General features: G+C 65.1%; 1 protein-coding gene across 2 annotated transcripts in view; it reads left to right on the top strand.

The window, feature by feature from the left end:
• TAFA5 (TAFA chemokine like family member 5) overlaps positions 1–26,322 on the top strand; it is a 164,305-nt gene that overhangs the window by 120,990 nt on the left and 16,993 nt on the right. For both annotated transcript variants that reach the window (XM_044226955.1, XM_044226954.1), the window contains exon 3: positions 19,037–19,164. In XM_044226955.1, the coding sequence (XP_044082890.1) occupies positions 19,037–19,164 (128 nt within the window). The remainder of the gene's footprint in view (positions 1–19,036; positions 19,165–26,322) is intronic.

Raw genomic sequence — 26,322 nt, 5'->3', positions numbered from 1 at the left:
CTCTGCGTGAAGCTCGGGGCGGGCTGGCCCGGCGGAGTGCAGCCCAAGGTCGACGCTCCCGGCGGCACAGGGCGGAATTCCGAGCTCCGCATTCTACGTGGTCGGGACCGGGATTAACAGCCGCGTCTCCCAGGTGGGTTTAGGGGTCCCCGGTGACCATCCCGGGTCGTAAACACGGCAGAAGAGCGCCGTTTCCGAAGGCTGGGACAGCGGCTCCTAACTTACCTATTTGAATCAAAATCCTAAACCTCATTAAGTCAAACCGCCGTTGCGCGTTACCCATAAAGTAGGACAGAGGAGGCCTCAGCCCCGGTGTTTGCCGGGAAACCCTGGAGGCTGTTTGGGTTCAGGACAGCCAGGCTGGGAGGACGGCCCACGCCGTTCGGACACACACCTGAGTCACACGCTTGACAGCCGTGCTGCAAAGAAGCAGGGAGCCGTGGCCGCCGCGATGGCCGCGCGCTCCCCGGCGCGTGACGGCATGGTCAGCAAACCGCCCGCCTCCCCACAGCGCCGCCCTGGGAGCGGGCCTCCCCGCGGTGTGGGCAGAGCTCCTGGGGCCGGGAACGGGGAGCTTGGAGACTTGGAGCAGCTCGTACAAGAGATGGGAACTGCTCTTGGACAGTCCCTGTGGCTGGAACTCATCGGGAGGGGACACCACGCACGGGAGCTCCCCGTGACGCTCCCGGCTCCGTGACGCCCGCGCCCCATGCACCCTCCTCCCCTGCGAAGTGCGGAACGTTCAGGGCTGTGATGTGGGAAGCACACGCAGGCTTGGACTTTCGGGGAAGGAACGGAACGGTAGCATCGGCCGGTTGGCGTGCATGTCGCGACGACGTGCGGCACACGCTGAGGAGGAGGAGCCCGGGGACCCGCTCCGTGTCCGAAGGTCGACGCTGTGGCGCCACGGGGAGGCCTCTTGTCCGTCTGCAGGGACAGCGCTGAGGAAATAAAGGCTTGTTAAGAGAACGAGCCGTCCCGGAGTGCAGCCGGCCGCACCTGTCCCCCAGGTGGACCCTGCGTGTGGGGACCGCCCCCGCCGCCCTGCTCTCCGTCTTTCTCACCGATGGCCTTGAGCTGACCGCCAGCCCTCAGTCCCTGTTGTAGACCTGGGGGACATTGTTGTCCTGGAGTCCCGGAGGCCGCTGGCCACTATCCTGAGAACAAGCCGTGTCGCCATGTGCACGAGGCTCAGGGTGTCACCACGCCTGCGGCCAATCCGCCGGCTTCGCCGCAGACCCGGACCCCTGCTGGCTGTGCTGTGAGCGCCTCTGGGTTTGTGGCTCTGTGCGTACCGGGTAGGGGAGCCGTCGGCCCTGAGGCCCCGGTGGCTGCCGGCCGTGGCTGATTCTCCGAGCCGAGCGAGGGAAGGACGCACAGAAAGGGCTCAGCTTCCGCCTCCCCTGCCTGCTTGCGTCCTGATGCTCTGGGTCCCCGTTCAACCCCAGGTGGCCCGAGGTGGGCAGGGACGGGGAGGGACCCGGGCAGAGGGGGGCGTCCTGCTCAGCGCCTCCACGCAGGCTCAGACCCGCAAGTAGACGGTCTCAGGGTCCGCGGGAGCCGCCAACGGGAGCGCCTGTCTGGTCTCCGGGGCCCGCGCTCCCCTCTTGCTGGTGGTCAGGACGACCGCTCACCTGAGGTCACTGTGCGGCCCCGTTCCTCGGGGAACTGGAGGTGGTTCCCTCTGCCCATGTGTCTCCTTCTCGTCTCCCCCTCAGCTGTGGTCTGTGTCTGGACTCGGGAGGAGGCTCAGCGCCAGGCCGCGGCCCCCCACCCCACCCCGCACACGGGGATGGAAGTACCAGCCCTCGGACCTTCTAGGATGCGGATGTGGCTCTCAGAGCAGCCCTCGGTTTCCGCTGGGTCCCAGTCCCTGGGGACAATAGACGTCACCTGCCCAGTGCTGTCCTCCTGTCCTGTCCAACAGCCTGGGCTCCCAAGACCACGGCCTGCAGGACCCCTAGTCCTGCCACGGTCCAGCCTCGGGGTGACAGATGTGACCTCTAAAGCCAGTGGCCTTCCCTCTCAGGCATCTGTTGCGACATGCACCTCGTGGAGCTGTGATGACCAGCTCAGGAGAAGGGCTGGACCCCGAGGTTGCAGGCAGACGGGGTGCTGGCTGTCAGGGCCAGTGACCTTGGGACCCGCTGCGGCTCGGCAGTAGGCCCCCCCGGGGGCCACACCTTCCTTGGTATGTGTTCCGTGACCCCTGAGGCCCGCGCACTCTGTCGAGGCCACCTGTGGCCTGTGACGACCTGGCCAGGGGTCAGGAAGACCACCACAAAGGCTCCGCGTGAAGGTCCTGGGTGGGAACACGTTGGGGGCGCTTGGCTCTAGGTGCGGTCTGTGTGTCAGTGCTCCCACCACGGCTCTGTCCTCTGCGTCGGGGACAGACTCACAGCCTCAGCGACTCGTGCCAGTGTCAGGGAGGGATGGTGCGGCGCCCGGCCGCTCACGGTGGCCTCATCCATGCCTGAGCCCACAGCAGGTTTCTTAGGGATTCGCCGTTACCAGATCTTCCTGTCAAGGGTGGCTGGTGGTTTCCGGGGGTGACAGCTGGCTTCCTTTCCTTTGGGTGTCCAACTTAGGTAACTTCACTGAAGTGACACCATAGTGACCTCGGCTGTCACCAGCGAAACCCGGGACCGACTCTCCCGGTGTGCCGGTGACCTCGGTGAGCCTGCTCCTCACAGACACCAGCTAGAGTGCTGCTTCGTGGCGGAGGCGGATTAACTCACGGCGGGGCGGCTGGCCGTGCAGAGGACCGGGTACCAGGGCCCCGTGCCCCCCGGGGCCGGGGCTCGGCTGCAAGACCCCCTTCCGTCTGCCCCACCCCGAGGCCACAGCTACCGATTGCAGGAGCCACCGGTCCCCTTCCAGGCAAGGCCACGAGGCTCTGTTTGCAGAGCTGGCCTGGGCTCTGGTCCGGCCCTCGCCCCCACCGGTGCCTGCAGCCAGGACCGCGGCATCCCGCCCCCAGCCCCGCTCCCCAGGCCGGGCCAAACCGCTGTGTGTGAGCTCCGGATCGCAGGGCGCATTTGAAATAACTCCAAGGTACCAGACTTCCTCAGTTCTGTCGTTTTTCCAGGCACCATGATTCTCCGGACCCTGGAGCAGATCCTTAACTGAAGCCAAAGTGACAGTTTCCCAAGAGGGGGACCAGGACGTGGCCCCTTGCTCAGCCTCTGCGCAGGGGGCGGGGGTGCCTGAGGCCAGCGAACTGCGGGGGTGCCTGAGGCCGGGCAGCTGGGCTTGGAGGGACACGGAAACAAGCAGGATTGAACCTAGGAACGGGGGTATCTGCCGGAAAACCCCTCAGTTCCCTGCCTTCCTGGGAAAGGGGAAGCAGGGTGGGCTTCTGGGAACTTTCTGGTATCTGCTCCGTACGAACAGGCTCCTTGTCTCAGGGTGTGACTTAACGAAGGTCCAGAAATGCAACACTGTTTTCTGCTCAGACCTCTGGGCACCGAGGACCCCCTAAGGGGAGCAAGGTCACCCCTGTGCCCGCGTGGAAACCAGCCATGTCTCTGAAGCGTCCCCGGACCGGTCAGCCTGAGAGGCCCCCCGGGTGTCCTTGCTGTGGGGGCAGGCGAAGGTCTCCCAGGCAGTCAGGCCCCTCGGTCCCAGGCCCGCCTCAGGCCAGGGAGGACGGGGCTGTCGGAAGATGGAGGGGCTGGGCCTGGAGATGTTCCAGGAGCTGCCTGGGGGCCTCTGGCTGCAGGGACACACGGTGGTCCCCCCATTAGAGCACAGACCCCGTGTCCCCACACCACACATCAGCCCCGCGGCCACCCCACGGCTGCCCCGTCACAGGCCCTCACACGACGCTGCTCACAGCTCCGCTCACAGCCACCAGAAGGGGCCGCAGGCAGAAGCTGTGGAGCCCACGGGCTGTCCCCTCTCCCTCCATCCCCACCCTCCGACCTTGCGAGGGGACCGCAGGACAAGCTCAGAGGAAGGGAGGGCCCGGGAGTGAGAATCCTGGTCTTGACAGCTTGTGGACCGCACGTGCTGCGGCGTCCGACAGAGACCCCGCGAGGGACGTCAGCCTCGTTTTTCCCGTCTGAAGCTTCTCCAGAGTCCAGGAGGCGAGGACGCATCCCTGAGGGGGTTCATCAGCCCTTACAGCGACCATGACCGTGGCTAAGGCTGCCGCGCTCCTCGGACCTTCCCTCTGTCGGGAGAAGGAGAAGGAGGGCACGTGCGGGTTCCTGGTGCTCAGCACACCGAAGGTTTGGGCGGCCAGACGGCCAGACGGACGGATCGATGCGTGATGATCGGATAGACGGACGGGTGGGTGGGTGGATGGAAGGATGGTGGAGGGACGGATGGACAGACAGACGAGGACGGCTCTTTCAATGCGTCGTGGGCCCCACAGCGAATGAGATCTCTGTGAGTAGGATCGCTCGGGCCAGCGGAACACTGTCTTGCCCAAGGACGGAGACTGTGTTGTCAGGCTCAGCATCACCTGGCCGCGGCCTGGTCCCTCCCGCGCAGGCAGGACCACACCTCTGTGTTGCCCACCCCCCGCTGCTTCCCCGGAAACCGACACACGGGCGCCCCAGGTGGCCTCGCTCAAGGAAGGGTTGCCCGACTCCGAGCGAAGGACGGGGGCTTCAGGTGCTGTCCCCCAGCAGGATGCCCTCCGCTTCCGGAGCCGGGGGGAGACGCCGTCCTCCGTATCCTGAGATTAGAGCCCGGCTGCCTCTCGCTCCTTCCCTGTCCAGGAGCTCCTGTCAGTTCGTGAGAATTTGCCCAAGAAATATAATCGGAGTTGTTGGGTTTTTTTTCCCCTTCTCTACTTACATCTCTTAATCCTAATGAAGTAATGAAACAGCTAGCTCATGATAACTGTGCTTTTTTCCCGCTTCTTCCTCTCCATCTAATTTGATTACCCAGGTCTGGAGTGTTTTCCGCGGGCTGGGGCCGTACGGTCATCCCAAAGCAAGGCCTCCTCCCCTGCGCGCTGGGAGCAATGGTTCCCAGGCAGCTAATGAGTCACGCTAATCAGAGAACCCTCTTGAAAATTAATATATTCTACAGTAACTATTTAAAGAAAAAATAATTATTAAGACTGTTCTCACTAAATTACACCGTCTAGAAGTTGTAGAGAGAAGATTTTGTCTGATTTTAAGATGTAATCTGGGTTTTGCCAAGTTTTCCTCTCCTGACTGATTAAAGGAATGCACTCTGGGGGGCCGGGGGAGGGCGTTCCAGGAGCCGGCGGGGGGTGCCCAGGAGCGCAGAGGGCCAGCCTCACGCAGGCCGAGGCCCTGCTCCCCTCGGGGACCGTGCCCGTGAGCGAGCAGGCTTCGGAGCCGCGGGGCCCCCAGGCTGCCCCAGGGGTGGGGAGCCCCTGCCTGTCTCCCTAGCATATGGGGTTCAAAGGGGACTCTTGACTCCACCAGCTCCTGGAAACAGCGTGTCCTGACATTGGAGATGGCTGGGTCGGCCTGTGTGGCTTTGCCATGGGCCCTCCCCGTCCCCACCCCGGGGGCCCCTCCTTGACCCTGGTGCTCCTACAGGACTTTGTCGGCAGACGAGCTGAGCGGCCACGTGGCCTGGGGAACGGGCTCGGGGGGACACAGAAGGGCCCTTTCTCCACCTCGGTCCTCCTCTAACTCGGGGGACATTGCACACCAACCCTCGGTCCGGGGGTGGGAGGCTCCTCGCCCATCCTGCTGAACCAGGCTCGCCAGCCCCCACCTTCCCGATCCCCAGGTCTCCGGGTTCAGCCGACTTCAGTCACTCCATTCCTTGGGACACACGTTCACCCCGAAAGCTGAGGTCCTACCTCAGACGCGGAGTCAGAGCGCAGTGGAGAGCTCCGGGCTCCCGGCGAACGTTAAGGAAACGCGCCTGAGGTGTCCGCGCGGCGACTCCACGGGGACGTGAGGCTGTGAGTTCCTCGGGCAGGTGGCTGTTTCGTCTGACGCGGTGACACAGCAGATTCAGGGCGCCGGGGCTTGATGTGGAGCCCAGGTCTCCGTGTGGCCCCACGGGGTGGTCCCGGCACCCCGGGGCACGTCCGAGTCTCCTGGGCAGAGCGTTAGAGACACAGACGCCCGTCCCAGCCGCTCACTCAGGCCCCTCCGGGTGCCCCGGCTGCCGTGGTCTCCTGAGGGCCACCGTCCCTGTGTGCCTACTCTGGGCCTCCCCCCGTTCCAGCCCCTGCTCCCCATATGCTTCCCGTTGTCGCTGGCCGGGTCTTCTGTGCCGTGGACAGGGAGCTGGGGTCGGTGGCTGTCCTCTCGGCCATGTAGATGCTGCCTCGCTGCTTTTGTCCCTGGGCTGGGGGCTGGGCAGCTGCCGGACCATACCCGCTTCTCTCTGACAGGGTGCGGGCTCCAAGCCGGGACCCACAACCCCGTGCTCAGGGGACGGCCTGAGCTGGCTGAGTCCTTGGCCTGGTGCCTACTGAATGTGCTGGAACCTCGCGGAGGACATGCCTACAACGGGCAGCTCGTTCCGGAAAACGCCTGGGCGTCCGGGTCGGGTTTGGCGAGGCCGAGGGCCGGGGGTCCTGGCTAATGGATCGGGAGCCCTCAGACCCTTGCTCACCTCCCCGCAAGGTCTGGAGGACCACAGCCCTTCGAAGACCCTGGTGGGTCGATGAGCTGCACAGCGGAACTTGCCCCCCAGGGGGTTGCCTCGACCCCAATGGCAGCGTCCACTCCAGTGGCCTCCGGAGCTCCCTGAATGTGCCAAGCTCACAGCAGTGACGACGCACCTGCCTGGGGTCTTCCCCATGTGCCCCTCCCTCTGTCTTCACTGCCTTCTCTCCTTCCTGAACCTTGCCTCTTCCAGGAAGCCCTCCCGGCTGGCCCCAGGGCCTCCTGCGGACATCCCGCAGACACGGCTTCTCTAGTGTAACCTGTTCTCAGACTGCTGGCTCGCAGCTCCTCCGGTCAGGCCCGCGTCTCTGAGGCAGGGGACTCTCAGTCGGGCCTGAGGGAGTGAGTGTGGTCCTCTGCCCAGAAGGCAAAGCACCCACCTGCGCTCAGGGGTCCCGGAGGCCGAGCTGGGCCAGTCCCCATGCCCCTTGCTTTCCCCATGGGCCTTTCTGGGCCAGATCTCCTGGGCCTCCTGTGTTGGGCCCTGAGGGCCCTGTGCGAGGAGGTGGGGAAGGCAGCCGGCGCGTGCCGCGACCGCAGAGCTGTGACTCCGAGGTTTTGTTTTGCGCGGACACGGGCTGCTGACCTCCTCCGTCTCCTGTAACCAAGGAGACCAGAGCAGGTCAGGGACTCGAGCCAGGCCCCACCTGCTGGCCGGCAGCTCCTGCTGGCTCGGGTTCGCGCTGGCGGTGGCTTCCGCTGGCTCAGCAAGGAGCACTCTTCCCGCAGTGGCCCCTTGACGATCTGTGGGACGGGGTCTGCGGGACAGTTTGTGAACCAGTTTAGGGAGGGGCGGACACACCCTTCACTTTCGTGCCCATCTTGAGTGAGGGCCAGGGCGACGGGGCTGCGTGCAGCAGTGTGCGCGGACGGGCAGGGGCCCGCCGGATGCACCTGCTGTCGGGCATGGCGAGGAAACGATGGACGTATTTCCAGGGGCGCCCGCTGCAGACCGGCTGCATAACCCGGCGGGTCACAGAAGAGTCTGGAAGCTGGGAGAGGGAGGACAGGCCTGCACGAGGCCCTCCCTGACCCCTTCCTGCACCTCCCGGTTTTCCCCGATGTCCCCTGACCTACGTTCTAGTCACCCTTCTGCGGGTCCGGTCCTCTCTGAGTGACGGTGACAGCTTGTCCCCACCCCCCGGTGACAGCTTGTCCCCTGGAAGACCTCAGTCCCGACCACCACGGAGCCAGCACACACTCGGAGCGGGCTGGGACTGTGGATTCTCGTGTGATTCTCAGACCCCCAGAGTCCGTGCTTCCTGGGTGCCGACTCCCGCACCCGCTCAGAGTAAAGGTGGGAGGAATTTATTCAGGCCCAAGGGCACCGGACATGGCCTGTGACCCTCTGTCCCATTGACAGTCACACGCCAAGTGCAGGACGTGGCCGGGGCTCTGTGGGAAAGACTGGTGGACACGGGGAGGGTCGGGCTCGGGGTTGAACTCATTCCGTGCGCAGCCTGGCGGGGCACGTCCAGGGCCACGGAAATGCTCGGACCCTTGGTCGTGTAATTCGTTCCTAGACTTTTGTCTTGAGATGATAACTCAAAAGAAGGGAGGAGGGGCACCTGGGGGGCTCGGTGGGTTAAACCTCCACCTTTGGCTCAGGTCATGATCTCAGGGTCCTGGGATCGAGCCCCCATCGGGCTCTCTGCTCAGCGGGGAGCCTGCTTCCCTAAGGAAAGAATAAAAGGGAGGAAAGGTGTGTTTAGAGCAGCCTTATGCCGGGAACTCAAACCGTGAGAATGCCCGGCCATGAGGACAGCATGCGGACTGGCAGCAGCCGCGCGGGGCAGAGGTGCGGCCACGGAGGGCATCCACGGAGCCCCATGTGGAAGCTGGGGCTGAGCCGGGGCAGGAGGAGCCACAGTGTGAGACCCAAGGGAGCCTGCTCTCTTCCAGAGGCCTGTGCCTTGCCCCTGGCTGGGCTGGGCTGTCCCTCTGCCGGCCTTCTCTCCGGCCTCGCTTTGGGGTACCGTTTGTGTGGCCACAACCTCACAGAGCCTATGGACGCTGCAGACACAGCTTGCACAGATGGCCTCCTGTGTCTGCTGTGTGAGGGGGTGGCAGGGGCCCCCACCCACCCCCAGCCTTTAGATCTTGGGGGTGGAGTCTGGACCCCCAGTTCAGTCCATGGCACAGAGAGGGCTGACCTGGGCCCGTGTATGCAGCTGGCCAGGGCCTGGGGCAATGCCTTGGAGGAGAGGCCCAGCCAGGCCCTCGGCCTCAGTCTCAGCTCTCCCTCCATGTGTGTCCACGGCCTCCTTCACAGTCCACGAGCCGGCACACGGTTCCTACACACCATCACCTGTCCTGATACTGTCCCTGTCTTTCAGGGCAGTGCCCAGCCGCCTCCTCCGTGCCCCAGGGAAAGGCTGCCCGGGAGGGCCAGCAGAAAGCGGGCTCCAGGAAGGGTGGCTGAGGACAGTTTGGGGGCCACCCAGGGTGCCCTCCTACCTCCCAGCCTCATGGGCTGTCCCGCCAGGAGGCCCCTTGTGCGCCTCGTGGAGCAGAGAGATGGGAGCCCCGGGCCTTCCTCATCCTCCAAACCTTCGGTCCAGGATCCTGGCTCAGTGCAGATGTCAGGGTCCATGCCAGCTCTTTACAGGGCAGACGTTTCTGGAACCCTGCGATGTCCCACTTAGGTCTGCCTCCTGAGGGTCAGTGTGCGTGGACCTATTATCAGCCCGTGTGCTTGTGCGTGAGTTGTCGGCCGCCCCTTTCCTGGTGTGTGGCCTGACCCCCGTCACCGGCAAGGTCTGGAAGGCTTCAGGGGACACCCCCGTGTGGGTCAGACCCGCCGGAGAGGCTTGGTTCCCTACGCGGGCCAGACGGGGGCTGGCCGTGCGGGGTCGCCGCGGAGAACGGAGAACGTGGCCGGAGCTGCAGCTGGCTTTGCTCTGGGTGGTTTGTCTTCCGAGCCGTTGAGTAAAGTAAGCAGATTCACATGCTAATGGAAACGAAGAAACAGTTTACTCCAAAGGGAGCCGTGCCGATTACGGGCAGCGGAGGGCCGGCACTGAGTGGCACGGCGCGGTCTCCTCGGTCCCCAGGCAAATTAGCACGGCTGGCCCTGTCCATCTGTCCAGCCTGGGGCGGGCGGCGCTGGCCGCCGTCGCCGCTGCCGTGGGCCAGACTCCGGCACCTCGGGGTCAGCTGCGTCTGAGGTCCCCGCAGTCGGGGTGGGTGAGGGGGTCTGCTGGGCTGTCTCAGCTTCCCCGTGAAGGGCTAGCCCTGATGCGTTTCCGTGCCGGGAAAACAGGAGGAAACTGCCAGGTGCTTCCCGCCGGGCGGGGCTGGAGCTGGCTCTGCACTTCCCACTCGGTTCCTAAATGAGACGCCGCACGCAGGGGCACACACTCACGCGTGCATGTGTGCACCCCCCAGGCCGGCACGTGCAGCGTCACGGTCATACGTGCACACACGGACACACAGCGACGCGGCCAGCCCGGCCCCTTACAGACACCCGGCTGGCAGCTTGATCACGACCACCTTGGCCGTAGGAAGTGCCTGTGGCTCTGGTGCTCTGGTTAAACCGGGATCCACGGAGACCCTCACGCCCACCTCCTGGGACCCCTGAGTGACAAGAGTGGGAGGAGTGAAGTCGGGGGCTGAGGGCGCCAGTCCTGGACCAGTGCGGTCAGGGAGGGGACGCTGGCAGGCCGCCCAGCCCCAAGCCCCGTGCCCACACGCTGAGGCCACTCTGGGTCCACACCTGCACAGGCTCCGTTTCTGAACAGGCCCTCGTCTGTGTAGCCGAGACCCCTTGGGCCAGGCAGCCCAAGGGCCTTCCAGTCCTGCGTGTCTGCACCCGTCCATCCGTCGTCCTTCCTTCCGCAGGGCCCTCACGGAGCTGTGGGTGGTCCTCCACCCCACTGGGTCCGGGACTGTAACACAGGAGACCCCCAGGGCCCTCACAGGGACAGCAGGGGTGGGGGCTGGGCTTCCTGGAGGGAGAGGCAGAATGGGGAGAGGGTTGGTGGACAAAGGTTTCCAGGAGAGGGAATGCCTGTGTGGGAGGAAGGAGAGGAAGAGGGCGGGGCATATGGAAGGTCTGACCCCCCAGGGGCATCGGGGACCCGGTGGCACTTCTGCTGCTGGAGCTCAGAAGGGTCTGTTCCTGGGTACCGGCAGCAGCCCCTTGGCCTGGCTTCCTGGGGGGCTATCGGAGCAGTGGTGGTTGGGGGGGCCATCTGGAGGGCGGCACTCACCCGGCGGTGCGGAGAAGAGCCGGGAGATGGAAACTCCTGGGCCTCAGTCTTCTGGTCTGTGAAAAGGGGGCTCATGCTCCCTCCCTGAAAAACGGCTCTGGGGGCTTAATGAGGTCATTACTACAAGTTACCTGTGGGTCGTTAGGGCTCCGTAAAGGCATTTCCTGCTTTCTCCTCCTCGAGAGGCCTCACCTTCGGGCTTGTGCAGACGACGACTCTCGTGGTTGTCTTTGCCTTCAGAGCCACGGCCCGGGGTGGGTCGTTCCCGCTCCCGGCCGAGGGCCACCCCCGGGCCATGGTACAGGTCCCAGGAGTCGGTGCGGATGTCACGCGTGCACAGAGCAGTAGCTCGGGGAATGTTAGCTGATTAAAATCGTCTCCCGGGCCTTCTGGAGAACAATGTGGCCGTTTGGAGGATTCGAGAGAAATCACATGTGTAAAGCACCATTACCTTTCTGGAGTGTGAGAGAACTCAGCGAATGACTCAGCGTTGAGCTCGTTATTAGGTCCGGGGGGCTCAGAGCCTGACTGCCTGGGAGGCTGGTCCAGCCCCGGGGGTGGTGCTTCACGGGGCAGGGAGAGGACCCCAGGCAGGGGCGGCCAGAGAGCTCCAGGCCGGCCGTGCGCACCTGTCCTCCTCGGACGAGAACGCCTTTCTGGACTCGGGTCTCATGCTAATTCCTGCCTGGAAAGTGAGCCTCCAGCCGAGGCACAGGAGGCAGCTGGGGGGCGCGGGGCGCGCTGTGACCTTGGATGCACAAGGCGGACCCCCGAAGGTGCGTCAGGTCTGCGTCAGCTCCGAGGCATCACGGGGCCCTTGGTGTGGGCTCTGGGTCCCAGGGCCGCCGTGGCCCGGCTGCAGAGCTGCTCCAGGAGAATGAGCACATCTGCGGTCTGTGTCTCTGGGGAGGGGGACCTGCTGGGCCTGGCAGGTGGCCCCCTGGGCTCCGGGGCCAGGAGAAAAGTTGGCCTGGGAGGCCCGGTGGACAGAGGATGGGATCCTGCTTAGGGCAGAATGTCCTGGGGGCTGGACGGAGCTGAGGAGGTCAGAATTCAGGCTCTGGGACGCTGTCCTCTCAGGATCTATACAGACCAAGTAGGCAAGTGTGTGCTCGGACCTGTGGTCCCATGGAGCTTGTGGACGCGTGAGCAAGCGGCTGGCATGTTCGAAGCTGGGTTAGTGAGTGCAGCTCTCTCGTCTGTGGTCTGGGTCTTTTCTCAGTGTTGTCTGGGCTCGGTGCGCACCTGCCTCTCTGGGGAGCAAGTGTCCTCCAGAGCACACCTGACCCTCACAGAGGGGAGGGGGGACCCGTGCCGGCACAGGACACTTTTCCTAAATGCTCCCCATTTAACCTGCTCACTGGCACGTTGGAGGCCCGCCGCCCCTGCCACAGCGTTTGAGAGCTTTCTGGCTGACCTGGGGTGTCGCCGTCTCACTGCGGCTCCAGGTCAGGCCCCAGAGCTGCTGCGTGATGGGGACACAGGTTTACCTTCTACTGCCATCGAGACATACAAGGGGGAGGGTGAGGCCCTGCCCACAACCTGGAAGGGGGGTCCCTGCCCGGGGAGCAGCCAGCGTTGGGGGAAGATTGTTCTCTGTTGATCTTTTCGGAGAAGCTGACCGGGAGCTGAATTGAGAGGCTGGCGGAGCCCGACTAGGGGCAGGGTTGGGACTTGAGCCCGGGCCTCCTGCCTCCTGGCACTGCTCACCCTCCACCATGGGTCCCGAGTCTCCACAGACTGGGAGGACACAGGGCGGGCAGGAGGTGCCTGCTGGGCACTCCCATGCCCACAGGCCTTCCCTAGCTGCATGGCCAGCCCCAGGCCTGGGGTGTGCACCTGGGCCTGCTTCCCGCAGCTGTACGGGTGTCTCTGCGTCCAACAGAGTCCTCTGCTGATTTGGGGAAACTGGGTGTGGGGCTTGTGCAAACACAGCTCTGCAGCCTTCCGGGTCAGCTGTCCCCCAAGAAGGCTGGAGGTTGTTAGGAATGAAACGCAAGGGGATCCTCCAGCCACGTGCTCAGGGAAAGGTCTAAGAGTCCTCCGCAGCCCTCCCCCGTGCTGCACGGTGGGCACAAGGCAGGGGGTACGAGGCTGGGACAGGCGGGGCCGGGGGGATCTGAAAAGAGGGAGATCTCTGCTGGAACGGCAGGGGCCACAGGGGCCAGGTACAAGGTGACCTCCAGGCTCGAACCCCAGCTTCTCCGTATTCCACGTCACAGGGTACTCAGAACCGGCACCGTCTGAAAGAGGTTCCTGAGAGCCTCCACCGAGAACTCTGGTGGGATTGAAGGGACCGGTGTGCTCCGCACAACAAGGGCTCAGTCCGGGAGCTGCTGATGCTACTGATGGTTCGCAAGGGTGCTGGGGACGAGGATGGTGTGACGGTGCTGATGGAGCGGATGGTGATGATGGAGCTGATGGTGATGGAGATGGTGATGATGGTCATGGTGGTGCTGCTGCTGATGGTGCTGGTGACGATGGAGATGTTGACGGAGGTGGTGATTGTGGTGCTGGTTGTGGGGAAGGCGATGCTGCCGTGTGCTGTGGTGCTGGTGGTGACGAGGAGGCCTCTTGAGCCTGAGGAAGCTAGATCTGCTGAAGTGAGGTCAGGTAGCAGAGATGACTTTGCAGCCAGACCCCTCGGCCTTGCAGATTTCTGGAATGTACCCCAGGAACCAGGGCTGAGGGTCCCCCAGGCTCAGTGAGGGGCCATCGAGTGGCAGCACCAGTTCGTGCCCTTTCCTACACTGTCCTTCACAGGTCATTTCGGAAGGAAGGAGAAGGAAGCTGCTGACCCGGCTCCGTGGAGGGGAGGGCCAGAGGCAGCAGGGACTGATCCAAGCCTAACTGAGTCTGGGGCCGGCTCTAATGCCTGTGTGATGCTGTGTGATGCTGCCAACGACACAGCATGTTCTTTCACCCCGAACACTAAAGCAGACGTGCAATCTATTAGAATCCCAGGGGAGACCCTTCCCCTTCTGGAAGGGCCGGAGGGACAATGGAGGGACAGGGACCCCGTGGTCCTGTCTCTGGGATGAGGCCACAGCAGGGAGAACCCAGGGGCGGCCACCACAGGAGAAGGAGACCGAAACCCCTTTGGCTGGAGGAAGGGCAGTGGGCCCCAGGGCGTGCTCCTCCCAGGCTCCCTTCCACAGTCCCAGGCTGGCCCACTGGGTGTGGGGCTCCACGTACGTCCAGAGCTCGCCGGAAAGAGCCCCTCTCTGGACCGTCTTGGGCATCAGCCCTGCCTCCTTCCCTGACCAGCTAGCCCGGGGCGGGCAGCAGCGTTCCTCAGACTTCAATCATCTGAGAACTCCTTTGAAGGGAAAACTACTTCCTTGAGCCCCTCGCTAGTGACCTAAATCGTTTTTATTATGACGTTGCAAGCGGGGAGCCCTCAGCAGACCATAAACTGGAATAAACTGAAACATTCACAGATTAAACACAAGCAAAACTGCGAAACTAATAAAATTTAAATTGGCAGCGTTCGTGTTACAAGGCGGGTGTCTGGGGAAGCCCAGCTCTGGCACTGGGCCGGCCACGGAGGCGTACGTACCTGCGGGGCCCTCCCCCCTTCGCTGCGGGCTGTGAGGTTGGGGACGCGCGAGCTGCAAGGAATTGTGCTGATTGTCGTGAGTCTTTGTCGCGAGCAGGCCGGGGTTTCACGCAGAGCCGCCCAGGGGCCCTCCAGTGCCCGCCCCAGCTTCTCACGCGCGTGGACACGTTGGCCTCGCTGCACGATCCAGTCGCAACAGGGACTGGGGACAGAGCCATGCATGTGTCCTGCCGCATGATTTCCTCCTGCCGAGTGACACGAGGTTCCTAACACTCGCTGTGCAAACCTGTGGGGCCTCTGCTCGCTGGTGGGCGGTGCACACCCATTCGAACGGGGAGCGGATGCCCCACGGAGAGGAGGGCCGAGCTGAAGCCCGGGAGGAAAGGTCCCCACTTTCTCTAGGAAAGGCCTTGAGATGACCATCATCTTGTCATACGGGTAGCTGGGGAGGCACGGGGCCTTGCTGTGTGTCTTAAGTCTGGGATTCCTATGAGAGACCGTCACAGGCCCTGAAGCCACCTGGACCCTTCACAGTGGTCATGTCCCATGGGGTCCGTGCTCAGGGACCACGGCGCAGCCCCGGTTCTCAGGCAGCTGGTCACCAAGGGTGGCCCTGGGGAAACTATGGGGTGACCCCGGTGACCGTGGCAGGAAGGATATGTGTGTCGTGCCCCTGAGCCACTGTGTGAGGGGCAGAGAGCAGGGGCCCTGACTGCACCCCTGCATGGGCCAGAGACTCCACCGCTGACCGGCCCTAGTCTCGGCCCTGATGAGACCTTCTGGCTGTCCTGGGAGGGTACCAGGTGCTCAGGGGCGAGAAGATTGCCCCTCAGTCGTGAAAACGTCCAGCCTGGCGTGGCGGATGCAGACCCCACCCCTGCGGCGCCCTCCACCCAGCCCTGCTCCGGGCAGGGATCCCTCTCCTCTGGTCCTTCTCCGGGTCTGGCAGGGCAAGGGCTGGGGGAGAGATTTCCCTGACCGTGTTCATCCGTGCCCATGGCGTGCGGCGCTGGGCTCTACGGGGACTGGGTGTCACACTGCCCGACCCCGCATCTCTCGTGAGGAGACGGCGCTTCCCCCATGCTTGTGTCTGTGCCCTGGGGGGTTCCCGAGGCCGGCGAGGCCGTGTTGCTGGTGGGCCGGGAGGACCCTCACTCCGATCCCGCCACCCTGTGTGAGCGGGCCTCAGCGCGCCCTTCTCCGTCTCCGAAGGGCTGTCCTTTCCCTTGAAGGCAGTTCATTCCCTGCCCTTCCTTTGAAGTGTCCGCGCTGTCCCGCTCAGGCCCCGTCACTCCGGCCGCCCTGGTCTGTCTGCAGCCCTGTCCCAATATTGCTTGGGCACACTGGCCTCTCACCACATGGCCCGGAGTCGCCTCACTCACTTCTCTCCTGAGACCAGGGTGACCGGCCCTGCCCGGCCATCGCCTTGCCGTCGCTCGTCCCCGTGCTGCCCTCCCAGCACCGTCCGTGTCCTGAGCCAGCCGCCCGCACGGTGACCGAAGCTCGTGTTACGTTGCTTACACGTCTGGGCTGAGGCAGCGGGAAACTGAAGCACCTAAAGGCCCCCAGGGAGGGCAGCCCAGAGCAGTGCCCGGAGCCGCGCCGAGCCCCAGCCTGAGACCTCGGCACTCGGGGCGGAACACGCAGGCGGCGCTGAGCTCACGCCCCTGCCGGGCAGCAGCAGGTGCACAGACCCGTGCTGGGGGCGCGAGCCTGTTTGTGTTCCAGAGAGCTTGGTGTCTCCTTGGGCCTGGTGACAGGCCTGGGGATGTGGTGACGACCCCTGACACACCGTGGGCCGAGGGGTCTCCCGTGGCCATGGCACGTGGCTGGCTGCCACCACAGTCCCCAGAGGCCACTGGTCAGCTGCTGTCACTCACGTCCCTGTGCGCCGTCCGCTCCCCGAGGACGCCCTCCTCGGCGCTGGAGCTGCCTCAGCATCACGGAAGCGGTGACGTGTGCCCTGAAAGGCCCCTTTGTCCCAGGGATGGGGTGGCCAGTGCTGTGCCTCCCGCCGCCTCCCACAGGAAGTGGGCTCGGCAGGGTGAGCCAAGCCCAGCGGCACAAAAGCCGCGTGTGCTCAGTGGCAGCCCCGCGGTGCCCTTGGCGGCCCTGGTACCCGACACGCCCGGGCTGCCACCCCGCGTCGGGGAGGGGGTGCCGCCAGCGACGTGGTGTGTCTGCGTGGGCGTGTGCTCTTGCGGACGCGCAGGTGGGCCCGTGTCTGCGTGTGTGCGTGCGCTGTTTGCACACCCGTGGGTCTGAGCGTGCCTGCTTGCCTGTGTTCACGTATGTCCCTGTGTATGTGCACGTGCACGTGTGTTGGAACAAGCGGGTACGTGTGTGGTCAGAGGCCGTGGCTGCAGGGGGCAGGACCCCAGGCCGTGAGGACCCAGCAGCCCGCCTGCCTCTCCCTCTCTCTGACCTTTGGCCCACTCATTTGCCATCACGCTCACGCGGCTCTCCGGGTGCTGGGGCCGCACGCTCCCTCCGTCCCGCGGCTCCCCAGCTCTCAGAGCTGAGTGCATGGCGGTCGGGAAGGCACGGACGGGGGAGCCCCCACGCTGCTTCGAGAAGCGCAAACCGAGGGTGGCAAAGGGACCTGAGGTGCCGTCGCGGGACGAGGTGGCCTCAGCCACGGGCCTGGTGGGGGAAGGAGGCTGCTGTGAGGCCCACGACAGGTGCGTCCCAAGGCCAGCATTGTCCCCCTCACAGCCCCCCGTCCGAGTGACCACAGGCGGCCCGGCCGTGAGGGCTGCGTGTCCACGTGCACCGACGGGCTGAGCCCCGTGGCGGCTCTCGCACCCGCACCAGGTGCACCGTGCGTCCCGGGAGGACAGGGCACCAGGGTGAGCACTGCAGGACGGAACCCAGGCCTGGCCCCGCTGCCTCCCCGGCTGGCTTCAGGCATCTGACCACATCACCACGTGTCCTGCAGAGCAGGCCGCCCCACACGGACCAGGACCTGCTCCCGACTCGCTCTGACAGCCAGTTCTAGGTGACCCAGGCCCCCGAGCCTCACTGCCTTCCTGCCATGGAAGGGCACAGCCGTCCCTGAGACAGCCTTAGTTCTGCTCTCGGCCCCTTGGGCCAGGACTGGGTGGCCCTGGGCCTCCCTGCGGCGCGGATCGGCACAGTTGGCCCACTACGTTGACCGTGCTCCCTGGGCGTGGCTGGGGGACACACAGGAGCACAAACACAGAAGCTCCTTGACCTGTCCTTGAGCCCCCTTGCCGGTCCTCATGGCTGAGCCCAGACAAGCCTCCTCTTCCGCGTCAGGATCTGCGCAGATGCCCGGCACAGGATTTCCAGGGGTCGGGCTGTGTGCGTGCTTCAAGGCTCTGGCCTCTCCGTGGGCTTAAGGGGTGCATTTGCTGGCGTACAGCCGGGCTTTCAGGCTATCTCTTCCTGTCACCAAACGGTGCTTCCGTGAAGGCTCTGCTGCTCGGGGCTCCAGCAGGAACGGGGAGCAGAGCAGGAGCGAGGCCCCGGGATGCGCAGGGAAAGGCACCGAGCTCCCGCTGAGCAGCCTGGGAAGGGGCTCCCGCCCGCCCCCAGCTTCCCGTCCTAGGGGTCCACCCAGGATGAGGCCGATCCCCAGTGAGCAGGATCTAGCACCCTACCCTGGGGACCCGCACAGGCGCATTTCCCACACTGACGTCCCAGCAAAATGAGAACCACATGTGAGGGGTGGGTCTCACGTCACCACTTGCTGCACTGCAGGGACAGGAGGCCACCGGTGCGGTGGCCTCAGCAGCAAACAGCTGCCTCTCCCCGCCCTGGGGGCCGGGAGTCCGAGATGACGGGCCAGCCGGCTGCGGTGCTGGGAGGCCTCGTACAGCTCGGGGTTTCTACTCGTGAGGGCACTGATCCTTTCAGATCGGGTCCCCACCCTGGTGACCTCCGTTAACCTGAATTACTGCTCTACAAACACCGTCTAAGGCCCCCCACGCTGGGGCTTAGGGCTTTGCCATGTCACTCCGGGGACACCGTCCAGTTCATGGCACAGTGTGGAAAGGAGCTGGCATCCAGGTGACAAGCTCTTGTACCCCCAGAAACGGCCCCGAGACCCGCACCATGGCTCTCTCCCAGCCCGCTCGCCTTTTCCTGCTGCCCCCAAGGGGACAGTCAAGCGTAGGGAGCACAGGGCAGATGCCCAAAGACGCACGTGTCCTCGCGTGGCCTGGACCCAGACTCCGCATCCTCGTGTCCTGGGAAATCCCAGGTTTCGTGCCTTCCGCGGCAGCGGGCTGGAGCGGGGAGACGCTGTGTTCGGAAGTGTGCACGTGGAGGGCTCAGCTCTGAGGTGAAATGGCGCCTGGCCCGTGGGGATCCGGTCAGAGCACCCAGACGGCGTAACTGCGTGGGCTCCGGACTTATAACCGGGTAATCACTAGCACTTGCGTTTAGAAGGACGTGCACGTGGCCCTAGTTCTTTCTCGCGGCCGCTTACTGATGGGCTGGCGGCAGAGCTGGACCGGGAGACAGCGCTCGAGAGGGGGCTGGGGACAGGGAGGAATAGAGGCCCGGCCCCCCGATGGACGCCAGGCGCTGCCCACCGGACCATCCCTCCCCAGGCCGGGAGTCAGGCTGCTGGCGCTGACCCGGGGCCCCAGGGAGCAGCGGCTGAACGGCTCTCTTCTCTCCCGCAGCTCGAATCATCAAGACAAAGCAGTGGTGTGACATGCTGCCGTGTCTGGAGGGCGAAGGCTGTGACCTGCTCATCAACCGGTCAGGCTGGACGTGCACGCAGCCCGGCGGGCGGGTGAAGACCACCACGGTGCGTATGCCGCGCCGTGCACCCCGCACTCCGGAGGGCGAGTTGGCCTCGGGCGGCGGGTCCCCGTGGGGAGGTGGGCCCCACGTTGGCAGGCACGGGGACGGGGCAGCTGGCTTGGTGTGGAGACACGGCCAGCCTCGCTGCCTCCCCCATGCGGTCTGTCCTCGCCCCTGCGACCGGGTCGTTCTGTCCCTACTGCGTCGGACTGTCCCCGCACCGGGGGCCCCAGGGGCCGGACAGAACCAGCCTGAAGGCGTCTGCCCAGAAGTCAGCTCAGAGCCCCATGGGGTGGTTGGTCACATTGTCTTGTTGCTGGAATGGCGGGGGGCTCCGGCAGAAGCACGGGTTGGGACCCCCGCAGCCGCTGAAGCCTCTTTAGGGAGTGGGAGCAGGGAAGGACGCGGTCCTCAAGGTCTGCTCCTGCTCTGGGTACTGCGTGGTGGCCGTCCAGAGCAGAGGCCCCGACCCTGAAACCCCTGAGGGCACCCCAGTCCCTCCCAGAGCCCGCTGAGGGGCCCCCTGTGTACCCTCTGTCCCAGGAGCCGAGACCCGCCTGGGTCCCATGGCTGCTGTCCCGAGGGGACGGAGTGGAGGACGGGGAAGGGTTCTGGGGCCGCTCTCTGAGGTCCCTTTTTCAAGGTGAGTTCCTCAAGGCCCACGCTCGGTGGTGCGAGCCACGGGAGCCGGCGCCTGCGTCCACAGGCTTGGGCGCCGGGACCCCCAGCTCTCAGCCAGCCCAGCAGCGGACTCTGCTTGCCCCCGGCTGACCGTCACCCCAATCCCGGCTCTTCCGTGTGCTCCACGTAGAACCCGAGACCCGAAGTGGGTTGTGATCTCCTGGCCTTGATTTCCCGCCTCTGTGTCTTGGGAATGTCCAGTCAGGGAGGTCTGGGGCCCGCAGGGAAGGATCCGGAAAGCCCGGCGGACATCCGAGTATCCTCGCTGGGTCACGCAAGATGGGGACTGCGGCCCCTGGAGCTGGGGAGGGGGAGAACCCGCCCGCTTCCTCCCTCCTCGCGGGTCAGTCTCTGCAGGGGAGCCCCGGCAGGCTGTTCCAGACGTGTGTCCAGGGGACCTGGCTCCTGTGGTTGCCAAGGAAAAGCATGACCTGGGCCCCTCGGGGGCATGTTCTGAGCACGGGTCGTCTGTCTGTGGGGGTCAGGCGGGTCTGTGTGGGCAGCAGCGCGGGCAGGACCCACGGGCACCGGCTGAGTGCAGCTGTCAGCCAACAGGACGGGGAGGCCACAGGGAGCCTTGTGCCGCCCAGCAGCCACCCAGGCCATGTCCGTCCACGCCTAGCACGGAAGCCGGTCAGCTGGGCCTCGCACCTCTGATGCGTGTGGGGGTCACCGGCTCGTGACCTGCCACCTACCGGCTGGCTCTCGGGGGCCTGGGGGGCTTCTGGCGTGTGTTGTCCCTTCCAGGGGCATCCAGGAGGTAGCTTACCTTTCTGGATCTTTCCGGGTCTTTCTGTGTGCTGTACCCAAAAGGCAGAGAGCTGGGAACAAGCAGATCCTAGACAGCCAGCCCCTGTCCCTGTCCCTGGGAGCTGCGGGTCAGTGCGTGGATTCCCCGCTGGGCCCATGGCAGCCCTGAGGGCAGGACGTGCCTGTGACAGGGCCTGGGACAGGGGGGCTGGGGTGGCTCCACACCACCCCACCTCAGTGGCCCTGGGGTGTGGCTGTGGGGTCAGGCCTGCACTCCGGGCCCCGAGCCCGGTCTTGGGGGCCAGCCCGCTGGAGGAGGTGACCCAGCGGCACCGCACAAGGTCTCACAGGTGACTTGAGGCTCCCAAGCCCTCCCCCACTCCTGAGCTCTGCAGCCCTCCCCCCCGCAGCCCCTCTCGCAGGCCCCGTGCCAGGAGGCAGACTCTGTTCCTTAATGCAGTCCCTTGTTGAGGCTGGTCCCGTGACCCCACAGGTCCAGGAGCTCAGGACCCTTGCCTTGGTCTGGCTGCTGTGAAAACCACAGCCGGCAGTGGGCAGCAGACGTGGTCAGTCTGCCTGCTGGGCCAACCCCCCTCAAACCCTGGGTCTGGTTTAGCACAAGCCCACGCGTGCTTTAGCTCTGAAGCTGGATTCTCCCATCTGCCTGTTCGGGGGAGCCCGCCTGGGGGGCCGCTGGTCCTCGGGCAGATGCCCTGTGGGCCCGGGTGTGGACAGGACACCGGCTAGGCCCCGGGCCAGTCTGCAGAAGGGCTCACTCTTGGCGCTCCTCGCCCCTCACAGGGGTGCACGCCTGGGGCCCGGCGCCCCTGGCCGTGTAGAGGGCTTGGGCTCTGGATCCGGGCTGGCGCGTCCCGCTGAGGGGCCGCGTGGTGATGCTGGAGGCCGGGGCCACCCCAGGGGTCTGCAGACGCGTCTCAGGCTCGGACAGCAGCCCTGGCATGTGGTGGCCGTTCGCAAAGCTTTCTTCAAAGCTCACTCGGGCTCTCGACCCAAACGCCAAATACCTGGAGCGTGTGGTCCCGTCTTCAGGACAGCAGCTGGGTCCCGTCACCGACGTCGGTCAGCATTGCCGTGTCCCGGTTCACCACGAGTAGGTTTTCCGTGAGATGGGCTTGGAGTGCCCTTGTGGCTGCTTGGCCATGGGACGGCCCACGCCCCTCAGCGGCCACAGTCGTGTCGGAAGGGCTGTCCCCGACCCCGACCTCATCCCGCCCCACTCCTCTGCGAGGGCCGAGCCGCTCACGTCTCTGTGCCCGGCAGCACCCGGCGGCGGGCACGGGCCTGACGGGCCCCTGCCCATCTCCCCATCCCCCCGCCCCGCTCAGGGCTGACACGAGAACGTGCGGTAATGAATTGTGCCATCACCTGTGCGGAGCCCGGGAACGTGCTGACGCGTGCGTTTCCGAGAACGCTCCTTCTCGGAGGTCAGGTCCTCACCCCATTAGTGGGTCGTGAAATTAATTTGCTGGGTCGTGACCCACATTTAAGAGAAGGAAGAAGAAATTAAGTAAAAATATCAGAGAATGCCGTGTCCTGAGGGGGAGTCTGGCTGAGCGAAGCTCCCGCGTGCACAGGGCCGCCCGCGGGACGCGGTGACGGCTGCAGGTTATGGTGAATCGCGGGGAAGCCACCATCCTGGGGAACTCGGGGAAGATCCGGCCTCCGCGCAGGATTTCCAGGCTCTGCTTCCACTCTGGGCTGGTCCCGTGGACGCCAGTCAGCGCACAGGGAAGGAGACATGAGGGACGCTGCAGGCTGACCCCCAGGCGACAGCGCCCTCCCATGACATCCCCAGAGGTGGTCTCCCCCGAGCTCCGCAGCCTGCTGATGGCACCCAGCCTGGGTCCACCCCGCGAGCGAAGTGCCCTCCTGCCCTCCCTACACTGCACGCGTCCCCAGATGCTGGAGGCTGAGCTCACAAGGGGCGCGTCTGGCGGCCACCGTGATGCCGCAGTGGGGAGCCGCACTGGCACACGTGTGCGTACGTTTTTCTGGGCGCCCGATGGGAACTGCTGTCCTATCTCCCCAGTCACAATGGACCAGCCAAACGGGAACTTACGCGACACCTCTGAATGCTGTCCTGTGCGAATGGCCCATTGTGGGCTTGAGGACCCCTCCCTGGGCTGTCCACCTGGTTCTGTCCAGGACCCGGGATTTCCGGGAACTCACTTCCCCCAACAACACTTCCCATGAGCAGGCTCTGAACGGGTGGCGCAGCCGCCACTGTCCGAGCACGTCTGTGCCCACCTGCCCGGGGCAGGGGGTGGCGCCAGGGAAGCTGTGGGCAGCAACAGGGCGTCTCTGTCAGATGGCGCTGGGAGGGGACGCCCGGCCCAGCCTGACGGTCCCAGAGGTCGGCGCTCACTGCAGACCTGATCACGCGGCGGAGGAGCCCCCGGGTGGGCTCTGTTCTCGGTGGTCCTGCTGGGCTCTGCGACGGGCGCCTCCTGCGGTACAAGTGTCTGGTCCTGGGCGTGAGCTAGCACAGGCCAGGCTGGGCGACACCGCCCAGCTCTGCCGTCCAGGATGACTCGCCGTGTCCACACTGCCCAGTTACCCATGAGGTCTCTGCGTTCCTGGATCCCAGGTATACCCCTGAGGGCCTGGCGTGTGCCAGATTTGGACCCTCTGAGCAGCCCATGGGAGCGACACGTGGGCCTCTGCTCTGGGGGCACCTGGAGCGTGTGGTTCCTGACTCCACCAGCCAGACACCGTTTAGCGTTCCTTGGGCCAGGCACCTGCCCGGGGTGGACAGCAGGAGGAGGGTACCCGTAGCCCTGAGCCCTGGACCCCGGCTCTGAGCCCCACACACCAGCGTGGAGATTCTTGTAAGACCGTTCGTAGAAACTCAGCAGTGCTTGTCCTGGGCGCCCAGTTGAAAGAAGGCACATAGGTGCTTCCTGCTTTTGCCCCCTGGACACCTGTGTAAAGTGACAGGGAGACGGAGAGGAGGAAAGGCAGAGTGCGTGGGAGAAGAAACAGCAGAAGCGGACACTCTTGGTGGGCGAGCTGGTCGGGGCACCGTGCTCAGGTCCCCGGGAGTGGGAAGCAGCTCCTCTGGGTGGCCTGGAGGTCAGACGAGCCCTCCCAGCCCTCCCAGCTGGCCCCACGGCAGACAGACCCACCGCGGGCTCACACAGCGCGGGGAGCAAGTCTGGACACCCTGGACCCCGTCAGGCTGACCACAGGCGTGGAGGCGACGTCCCGGAGACCCAAGTCCTGAGGCGTGCAGGCCCTCAGCTCTTGGTGGGGATGCTGCGGCTTCTTTCTGGGGATGCGCCCTGCGAGGCTCCGGCGGCCCCATCCCTGACCCCGCACCTGGAGGCTCACAGGGGCAGACGTCCGTTCTCGTCGGCTGAAGCCACGGTATGTCAGGGCCATGCTTCTCCGAGGCTCTGCGGGGTGTCCGCCCAGCCTCGTCCTGCCTCTGGGGCTCAGGCGCTTCGGGGCATGTGGCCGCGTCCCCCAGCGTGTGCGTCCGTCATCACAGGGCTGTGTGGCCGCGAGAGCCGGACCTTATGAGGACGCCGCCTCACCCAGGCTCTTCCCACCTCAAGGATGATTCCGGATCACAAACTTGATCCCATCTTTAATTCCAAGTGACATTTCCAAAAATGGAGAGTTCTGGGTGGATATGACTTTGGAGAGCTGACCCGTCCCCGCACTAACTTAGCAAGCCCAAGGCTGAAATCCCGAGTCACTGCGGTTTGGGGCCTGAGGACCTTTCTGGGAAGCCCACCAACTGCCCACCAGCTCCTCACATCACGCCCACCACCGTGGATGCAGCAAAGTGACGACAGTGACCAAGGGCCGCCGCCCAACCACGAGCGGGGGAACTGGAGGAACGGGGTGCTGGAGGCGGTGGGGGAGGCCCCGCAGAGCAGGGTCCTGAAGCTGGCCGGCGGCCCGCGGGAGCAGAGGCTGGTCAGGAAGCGAGGCGGGGACAGCACGCCCATGGGGCGCCCAGCCCCGGCCTTGAACCTTCCTCCCTTGGAGGTGCGTCTGGCTCAGGGCCCCTGAGCCCCACGTAGGGGTGCGGTCACCCCGCAGCCGCGAGCTCCCAGACGCGGGCTTCCACAGACGCGACCACCAAGGGTGGGGCAAGCGCAGGTCCATCCGCGGCTGTGAGCGTGGGGCTGCAGGGGGAAGGCGCCCTCTCAACAGACGGAAAAATGGTTCACGGACAGACTCAGATCCAGCACGCCTGATGCTCCGCCGAGCCCCTCGAAGCCCAAAGTCAGCTGTGCCGGGTCGTCCCGAACCTGGAACTCGGGATTCCACCGAGGGAGGAGGGAGACGGCCGGCCTGGAATCCCAAGACTGCAGGGATGGTCCCCGGGCTCAGGGAGAGTGTCTGTGGATAGCAGGGCCCCCTCTGTTCTGGGCGCCTCCCTCCCCGGGCTGGGAATGAGTGCTTCATGTTCAGCACAAGGCCCCGGGAGTCCCCGGCACAGCCCGCTGCAGTGGTCAGTCCCCAGGCTTTGGGCTGACAGGGCATTTGCTCCCAGGGATTTACCCACACCTGTTCCATGGGCCCGGCATTTGTGGGGCAGTGCACTTGCCCCTGGGGAGGCCCCGGGCCCCCCGATGGGCACAAGCCTGCCTCACATAGGTGATTGGGGCAGCTTCTCCCGGAGGTAACAGTAGGTCAGAACTGGTCAGAGACAGGAGAGAAGTGCACACAGAGTCTGCTCTGGGGCCTGGCTTCCTAGAGAGCAGGTGATCTCTGGGATTGAGGCACGACCTCGGGACGTATGGAAGAAGCCGGCGCCCATTTAGCCTGCACAGGGGGCCGTGGGCCACTGGTGGAGGGGACAGTGAGCTTTGCTTTGGTGAGGCCGGTTGGCACCACGGGTGTGAGGTGACTCTGAAGCAGACATATGGCAGATAAGAAGCTGTGGCTGGGGGGGGAGGGACCGCGGGGTCTGTGGTGACTGAGGGGACTGCACATCCACCGGCGTGACACGGAGATGATGAGGGGCACAGACGGTCACTCCAGGAGGCGCACGTGTGGGCACGAGTGTGTCCAAGGTCAGAGGGAGGCCAGCGTGGCCGAGCTCCCGGCGCCCGTGCGGGCAGCTTGGAGCCCCCACTGGGGAGGGCGCGGTGGTGGCCGTGGAGGCAAGTTGGGGAGCACCCTAGTAGGCGAAATCCACCACTAAGTGGCCCCCCTGTTCTCAGGAAAAGGGTTCCTGGTCCTCCTGGCCCCCTCCTGCAGGACCTCCCACAGCCTTGCTGACACTGGCGGCCTTGGGGGCCTCTGCGGTTCCGTGCCCGCTGTGTTCTCTCTCCCCATGAGTCCGCTTCTGCTGTCTGCTGCTGGGAACACACCTCCCTCCGCACTCACGGCTGCCAGCGGCTCCTTCACTCCCGAGCTCTGGGACTCCTGGGAGGGTCGGGCACAGCAGGTCCCATCCCTAAACACGGGGCTCCCAGCTGGGCGCCCGAGCAGCTGGACTCTCCCATCGCACCAGCCGGCGAGTTCTGAGTGATGCCCAGACGCCAGGCATGGCTCTGTGGGCCCATCCCCGGCGTGAAGCAGCAGGCGGCTTGTGCGTTTCAGCAGCCCCGGGCCCCAGGGCGCTGCGGACCCGCCGCCAGCTGCGAGCTCCTGCCCACGGGATGATTGGGACGCCAGCCAGGAGCACAGTGCCTCCTGGAGGTGCTCGGGGGCCCTGGGTTTGTCTCTGATCTCCAATGAGCCATCCCAG

Source organism: Neovison vison, chromosome 12, assembly GCF_020171115.1.
Source record: "Neovison vison isolate M4711 chromosome 12, ASM_NN_V1, whole genome shotgun sequence".
Lineage (NCBI taxonomy): Eukaryota > Metazoa > Chordata > Mammalia > Carnivora > Mustelidae > Neogale > Neogale vison.
The sequence above is the reverse complement of the archived record's forward strand: the minus strand, read 5'-3'. Positions and strand labels throughout refer to the sequence as shown.